Below are 8,080 nucleotides of genomic sequence, written 5' to 3'. Positions count from 1 at the left end.
CAGTATCTTGCTATGAGCAGCCAGTGGGACAGAGAAAACACTCACCTGGAGTGAACCTGTCCTCCTCAGGTAGGCTGGATGTCTTCTCTGCTGGGAAGTTTATAGTTGTGTGTTTACTGCATTAAGGTTTGTGATAGCCTAGAGCTGAAACATTTGTGATGTACTCATGACAATTTGCTTACACCTAAGTGGTGATATGATTCTGGTGAACACTTGATTTCTGAAACCTAGAAAAAAATGAAACACTCACATACTGAATAGGTTAGACCTTACAGTAACACCAAGTTTGTTTCTTTGCTTTGTTTATTTTAGTGTTTCTTTTGAGACAGGCACGATCTGATCAAATCAATATGAAGAGTCTGAAGGCTAAGTTTAAAAAGAATGAGGTAAGAGCCATCTGTTGTGGGGCAGACAGGGCTTTGCATTTGGGTGTTTTTTAAAACCAGTACACCTGTTTTCTGTGTCTATTTAGAGATACAAGCCAAACAAGCTGTGTTTTAACCTAATATTACAGTGCGCTGTTGCTCCATATTATTAAGTAAGTATTTATATAGGTACCAGGCTGCTCCCGGTGTGTGTCTCTATGGGGGGGCGCTGGGATTCAGTGTCACTGAGCAGCAGCAGGAGAGCAGCACTGTCTCCAGACTGCTGCCATAGCCAGAGATCTCAGGTAGCCTTTAATTATTCACACATATGTGCACACACTCCAAGAATTCCTACTTTCCCGCTGTCGTCCCTCAGCTACTCATAAGGACATTGTAATGCAGAGGTTAACCTTGTTCTCTAAGGTATTTTATTCACTTTTCTTCTTCTTCTTCTGCATTTCTGCACTTTTATGTATTTTTCTGGTTTTACTATTATATCTGCTCCATGTAGCCAGGTCGGACTATACTGAGGCCAGTGAGCTCACGCCCTTGTAGCCCTGGGGCACTGATACAAACAGATAAACTACCAGCCAATAAAGTATTCTGAGCTTTTGTGTCCTATTGTTGCTTTTAGCACTATTATCACTTGTTACTGTCAGTCACCTTAAGGAGAAATTCTACCTTCTTGTTACTTCGGACATGCCACAGTAACGGTGACAATGCTAAACTTGGATGAGGCTGATGACTAGTCTCACTTACTAGACATTCAGTGAAGTCTGACTATAAAGTTGAACTAAATACTGTAGATAGACAGATACCCTGGATGCATTTATCTTTCTCTCTATGGTGCTTATGTTTGTCATTATGTCCCCTTTGCACTGTAAATAACCATCCAAAGGGGTAGAACAGGGTGCAGCTTGTCCAAGTTGTTTCCCCTCTTTTTGCTGAGTCCTCACATCCTGCAGGCCCTGCTCTGTAACTGCAGAGGAACAGAACTGTAATGCCGTGCAAGATCTGGCAAAAACTAATGCAGAGAAAGAGGGAGGCTGCTACAGAGAAGAAGGCAGCAGAACATTTTTTTAGGTTAGAGAAAGGAGGACAGTGAAAAAAGGGACGAGGTGGCAGAGTGTGAGAGAGGTGCAGCGCCAATACTGGCTGTGTCCCCGCTAGCAGCTGGAGCAGGACGAGAGGATGCTGTTGTGGATGCGGACAGGGGAGCGCTGCACAGGGAGACGCTGTATGGGCAGTGAATAGCAGTGCTACTGTGTGTGTCAGAGTTTATGTGTGGTGAGCTATTCTGTTTGATTGGTGGTGTGGTTTTGAGTATAGGATACATTTTCTGACATGTAGATTTCTGTTTTGATGCTATTGGGACCTCTGAAGGGTATCTGGTAGAAACTTATGGTTAGCTGAGTTCTCTACACTATCTGGTTTCAGTCTGTGTGTTTGATATGTAGACATATGTAGATATGTAGAAGTGTGTGTTGCCAGTCAGGACACACTGTAACTGTGTTAGCTGAGTGTGTGATGTCCTGCTAGCCATATGGATCCTCAGCAGCCTGTTTTTAGCCTGATGAAGCGGTTCTGTCCTTGTGTCAGCCTGCTGCCGCTGCCAGTAGGTATCTTTTTTCATCTATCCACTAACTAGTAATCAGTAGAGGGAATGAAATTGGTTAGTCTTACCCTTCTTTTTAAATAATGTTTGTGCCTAATGTAACTTGTTAAACTGTTTTTTCATATTCTGTCAATGAACTCGGGTAAAAAACATTTTAATACAGACATCATGACAGGTTATTGCACATTCTAATTGCACTATATTTATTTAGGCTGCCCAAACATCCATTGTTTTGTATGTTATGAAATATGCAGTGTGGTATCAGGTTTGATTAGGGCAGTGTATAGTAGGTGATGACCTGCCCACCCCCGTCCCCAGAGTCAGGACTGGAGTAAGAGTGACGAGAGGCTCCTGCAGGCTGTGGAACAGAATGAACCTGACAAAGTCTCTGCTTTCATCATCAAGAAAGGCCTTTGTCCCACTAAGCTGGATGCTGAGGGCAAGTCAGCGTAAGTTGATTTTCACCCTTTGTAGTTAACTTAAAAAAAATTTAAATATCAGAAGTAATTATTTTCATTTCCAAAGTTGTATTAGATTAATGTTAGTGTAAAGTACATTGTTTATGTGCAGTGGGAAGGACCTACCCAATACTAAGTATTTATTGTGGGTAACAAAAAAATTATATTGATGCCAATACTGTTGCAAATTCTGTTTATTAATCAATTATTTCATGATGCTTTTAGATAAACAATAGCTTATATTTTCCTATTTCGTCTTTAACTAATCTAAACCAGTAGCATAGCCAGAAATTATAGTGTAGGTGGGCCTATTCTGTTGGTCACCCGTTGATTATTGACTGTATTTCACTGGATCAGCAGCTTTTTTCTCCCCTGACTCTTGTGAGTGGGTGGGCCTGGGTTCCACCCACAGCACTGCCTCTGATATAAACTGGTGAAACAAAGGAATGACCAGTGTTGAAGTGGAACAATTAAAAAAAAAATCAGTGGAAACTGATTGTCATTCCTCTTCTCTAATCACCTGCAACATGTACTGCCATTTCTTCTTTTGCCAGGTTCCACCTCTGTGCATCCCGAGGACGGCTAGACTGTCTGGAGGTCATCATCTCTCATGGAGCAGATCTCAGTGTCCCTGATGGCGCCGGTATGGTATTTTATTATCTGGAAGTTTTATCTTCTAACCCAAGGCTGTTGAGTCACGTGTCATGGATTGTTTATCAATGACTCCAGGCTTCAGCGCCCTTCACCTTGCAGCCAAAAATGGCCAGTCAGAGTGTTTGAAGAGACTCTTACAGGTAAAACCTAGTGATGGTGTGATTAACCACCTAATGCTGTAAAATGTAAATGGAACAGCACAGACATACATTTTAAGACTCCATCCATCCATCCATTATCTATACCGCCTATCCTGACGAGGATCACCGCGGGCTGGAGCCCATTTTAAGACTACTACAGGAAATAAAAAAATGGTTCATCTTTTGGTGATATTTGCTGTTGTTTTTATATCCCCACGGAGGAGAGACTGCCAGTAGATTGCACCGACAGCATTGGTAGGACACCGCTCCATCATGCAGGTATCAGACCTACGGTGCAATTATACAACACTGTGCATACAACAAATTCTTTACATAAATCCTGTTCAATGTAATTCATGCATTAAAGGTAAGCTCTTAGGAGTACTGTAGATATGTAAACCTTCGATAACCCACATGATGATTCTGATTATTTCCTGCAGCGGTCAGTGGGTGTTTGTCCTGCACTGAAACCCTGTGGGACTTTAAAGCCAATCTAGATGTCCAGGATGATGTGAGCTGATGATTGTTGTTACAGTAAATGAACTTTGGTTCGCTGGTTTTGTTTGACATATGTGAAGTGTATGAATTAATATCGACTCATTTTTGTGAAGGGTGTTAGACAACATTATTAAGTAAAGCTGTAATATTGCAGCAATATTATTATATGATGTTTGGATGATCACATATATGTCTCTTTCAGGATGGCGCCACCCCACTGATATTAGCAGCCCAGATGAGCAGAGTGGGGCTTTGTGTGTTCCTGCTGGGACGAGGTGCCAATGCAAACATACAGGACAAACAGGGAAGGTACTTGAATGTCCACTTCTTCCTCTGAGTAGCAGGCGGGGTTAGTTAGAACCGCTGGACTCACCTCTGTCCATCTCAGCGTTGTTGTAGCCTTGACAGATGGAATGAATGAGAGTGTCAGACGATACGAGTCCTACTGAGGCAGACTGGGACATGAAGCAGCTTCATCAGCTAAACTAGAACCTAAAACCATTTTCAGGATTATTCTCACAGCAGTGGGCAGTGGTGGAAGAAGTGCTCATATTCTTTACATGAGTAAAAGTAACAACAGCACAGTGTAAAAATACTTTGTTACAAGTAAAAGTCTTTCATACAAATGTTACTTAAGTGAAAGCACAAAACTATTAGCATCAAAATATACTCAAAGTACCAAAAGTAAAAGTGATCTGTCAGTTTGAACTGGCCAAATGAGTACCTCAGTACCTAGGAGGAGGTCTGAAGCTGATTTACTGTGTGATTACACAGTACTTTGATGATTTTTGATGGAGTTATTATTTTGCTTACTGTGACTGGTTTAATACTTTCCTGCTATAGTGCGACATTATTTGGTAATTGTAGATCTGCACTGATGCTGGCCTGTGAGAGTGACAGTGTTGAAACAGTGGAGGCTCTGCTGAGAGGCGGGGCCAATTCCCAGCTGGTTGATGCACCTGGACACAAAGCCAGCGACTACAGCATAACCACAGACAACCAGTGCATCATACAGATGCTGAAGGATGGAGTATTTCCAGGTACAGCATGAGGCCAGGAGAGACATATTGAATTATTATAAATCAAACGTAGGTAGCTCTTGTGAAAGTGGACTAAATAAAGCAACACATGGTAGGAGCATGCCATCAGACCCTTTTAGATGGCTTGTGCCTGTGCTCCCCAGGGAGATGACTGTAATAAGAGGAAATGGATCCAGAGGATAGCTGGGTGATTGGAAAATGGTGTATAAAAATACAAAATGCTCATTCCTTTTTTATCTCCCAAGAAATTGCTTATATGGAAAACAGATGTTTGGCTTGTATGAAAAGGAGATGGAGAAAATTTAGTGTGCATATGATGTCTGAGCACATTAGTTTTATTCTGTAGTCAGAGATTTTGGAGGATTCACTATGAGATACATGTATGGCATTACTGTAAAGTACATATCAGAAAAGACAAGGGTGTGTATACTTGTACACATATTAACATGAGGAAACTTGTTGTTGTAGAGGTTAAAGTGATTTGTGTTTGTTGTTGTTTTTTTCCTTCTGCATACGTACTGCAGCTTCTGAAGGCACAGGCGAGGAGGTAAAGTTGCATAGCTACATGCTGCATCTCTCCTTCCATCAATGAGGTCATGGCCTATATTCCGCATGCTTTCCAGTATGAGGTCATTGTTTATGTGTGCTGCTTTCTTTTTATTAGCTTCCATTCCCCTTTGTTGCTGACCCTTTGTCTTATCATAGTTTCCTGCATTTTAAGTTGTCTGTGGTCCCCTCCCACCCTCACACAGCCCTCACAAGTCCCCTCGGGTGCCTCCTCAATGCATGGGGGGACTACCCCCCGCAAACGGAAAGCTCCTCCACCACCCCGCCCTCCTCTGCAGGTATTGTAAGGAACATTTCACTGGATGGAAAACATTTTTTAAACCACATTCAAAGGCAAGCTTTACATTGTTGTCAGTAAACTGTAAGCAATGTCTGCCCCCATCTCATGGTACACATATGAAATTTGAATATGATTTCTCTTCACCAGATTGTGTCATTTTAGATGAGATAACCCACGAAAAGCAAGAACAAAAGATTTATCATATAAGGTTTTGAAAAAATCTGAGACTTTCAAAAACATTTTTGACTAGATGAATTCTCAAAATGAAGAGCATCAGAAGTATATTTTTAGATTTTTTTTTACACCCAAGCCACACTCTATGCAATCTTTTTTTGATTAAAAATTTATTATAGCTTTATCTTATCACAATCTTGCAATAATATAGCAGAGTTTCTTAAGAGATTAACTAAACAGTATAGCCTCTGTAATGGCTAATCAGGATTCATTTTATTCTGCTTTCCTACAACAAAGATCCAGAGTTTGGCACCAGCTCCACAGCCCCGGAGTCGTGCTCCCACCCAATCCCCTGAGTCCCCATCTCAGTCGCCTTCTCCCTCTCCTCATCCTCCAGAAACACAGCAATCAGCCCAGGTAAGCCCTGTAAATATAAATTTTTGTTTTATCATAGCTGCTGTTCATCCTTCATACTATGCAGATTGCAGACTTTATTAGACGGTTATATGTCTGTGGTTGTATGCGTAAGACAGAGGATGAGGAGGTGTTTGAGGAGATTCGACGGCTGCGTCTGGAGAGAGGTCGTCTGCTCCAGAAGATCAAAACTTTGGAGCAGCAACAACAGAATGCCCTCTCTGCCTTGGAGGAGGTACTCCACTATATGTCTTGCAAATTATTTCATGATTTTATATAAACCTATAGCTATACATTAGAGCTTTGTGTATATGTATCTGTAAAAATGGAGGGATGCTGGTTATATTCACCAAACACATACAGATACCTGATGTCCCTGTGTGTGTCTGTGTGTGCCTTGTAGTTGTCTCAGTTAAAGCAGCGTCTAGAGGAGGCAGAGGCAGAGAGGGACAAGCTGCTTGAGGAGCTGAAGGGAGGCCATGTTATTGGGGCTAGCGACTCTGAAGACATGGATGAAATGTTAGACTTCCCAGGTATGTGATCTGTGTGTACATGCACTTTCCTAGCAGTGGCAGAGAATGTATATCATGTACTGATTGATTCTCCCCCAAATCCAGAAAAGCTGCTTTCTAAGCGCTCCAGAGCCTCTCCTGCTCAGGATGAGGTTACTCATGCAGACACAAAGGAGGCTAGCCCCTCTCCTGCCCCTGCAGACCCAGGAGCTGTTGCTGAGCTGTGCAAACAAATAGAGGAACTTACCTCACAAAACTCTGAACTTGTTCTCAAAGTGCAGGTAAGGTCAAGGTGAGAGGAAATGCACAAGTACGCCCAAATATGCATTAGATGTATCCCTCTCTCTCTCTCTTTTATACACACACACACACACACACACACACACACACACACACACACACACACACAATCCCAAAACAATTTAAAGAGTGTAAATTTATAGTGATTATTACATGGCTCCCCAGCAGAAGATGAAGATGCTAGCTCAAGGGTAGCTGAGTGTACCTGACTGGAACATTAGTCATGACTGCGTAAACCTTATGATGCTACACTAATGCACCAAGACAGTTGTGTTCATACAGGTATAAATAGAACAGAGCAACATCAGATGTAGGCACTGGGGCATTTTGTAGACATTTTTCACTAACTGGGTCATGCTAGCTGAACACTGAAGTTTGTTTTTCTGGCGCGGCTCATTCACCACTGTGTCACAGTTATTAGGTCAAGAACTTCTCCTGCATGAAAAAGAACCAGTCAGGAAATAAAATCTAAGGTCCCATAGAGAGCTGGGATATGTGAAAGAATGAAACTAATAATACAAATTTCTGCTGTGAGTTTCATGGTAGAGGGCAGATTCCATAAGTCACAGCGAAGTAAGTTAATTAAATTGGAGCTCTACCAATACATATACAGTATACAGCAGTGGGAGTACCACTATGGTTCTGGATGTCAGCTTGGCTTGGATATAATTTTGTGTGAAGGTTTACTAGGGAATCTCTTGTGGGTCTAATATGCAGATCCCATTAAGTTGTATCATGGGAATCAAATGTTTTTTGGAGCTTGAGCCAATTAGAAATATCTCACTCTTTTTGTTTCTTGCAAGTCCTCCATCCCAGCAATGAGGAATTGTGATCCATGTTACTCACCTAGTTATATAAGCTTAGCAGTACCCATTCTCTTACCAAAAATATGTACAGTAACGTACTCTTGCTAAGGGCCGTCCGGTCCCTGTACGACCGGAGCAGGAGCTTGGTTTGCATCGCCGGCAGTAAGTCAGACTTGTTTCCAGTGCATGTTGGACTCCGGCAGGGCTGCCCTTTGTCACCGGTTCTGTTCATTATTTTTATGGACAGAATTTCTAGG

The 8,080-nt window shown here is 42.0% G+C and overlaps 1 protein-coding gene across 1 annotated transcript in view; it reads left to right on the top strand.

Annotated features, from left to right (window-relative positions):
• Positions 1–6: 6 nt before the first annotated feature.
• The window catches only part of ankrd24 (ankyrin repeat domain 24), a 15,637-nt gene continuing 7,563 nt past the window's right edge, over positions 7–8,080 (top strand). The window contains exons 1-15 of the mRNA XM_020607045.1: positions 7–69; positions 313–386; positions 2,299–2,429; positions 2,993–3,081; positions 3,168–3,232; positions 3,454–3,511; positions 3,673–3,743; positions 3,933–4,039; positions 4,598–4,770; positions 5,295–5,317; positions 5,523–5,615; positions 6,089–6,208; positions 6,321–6,440; positions 6,609–6,738; positions 6,823–6,998. Coding sequence (XP_020462701.1) covers positions 351–386; positions 2,299–2,429; positions 2,993–3,081; positions 3,168–3,232; positions 3,454–3,511; positions 3,673–3,743; positions 3,933–4,039; positions 4,598–4,770; positions 5,295–5,317; positions 5,523–5,615; positions 6,089–6,208; positions 6,321–6,440; positions 6,609–6,738; positions 6,823–6,998 — 1,392 coding nt within the window. The 5' untranslated portion in view covers positions 7–69; positions 313–350. The remainder of the gene's footprint in view (positions 70–312; positions 387–2,298; positions 2,430–2,992; positions 3,082–3,167; positions 3,233–3,453; positions 3,512–3,672; positions 3,744–3,932; positions 4,040–4,597; positions 4,771–5,294; positions 5,318–5,522; positions 5,616–6,088; positions 6,209–6,320; positions 6,441–6,608; positions 6,739–6,822; positions 6,999–8,080) is intronic.

This window comes from Monopterus albus, unplaced genomic scaffold (assembly GCF_001952655.1).
Source record: "Monopterus albus unplaced genomic scaffold, M_albus_1.0 scaffold83.1, whole genome shotgun sequence".
Lineage (NCBI taxonomy): Eukaryota > Metazoa > Chordata > Actinopteri > Synbranchiformes > Synbranchidae > Monopterus > Monopterus albus.
Note: the sequence above shows the minus strand (reverse complement) of the source record. Positions and strands in the feature narration are given on the sequence as shown.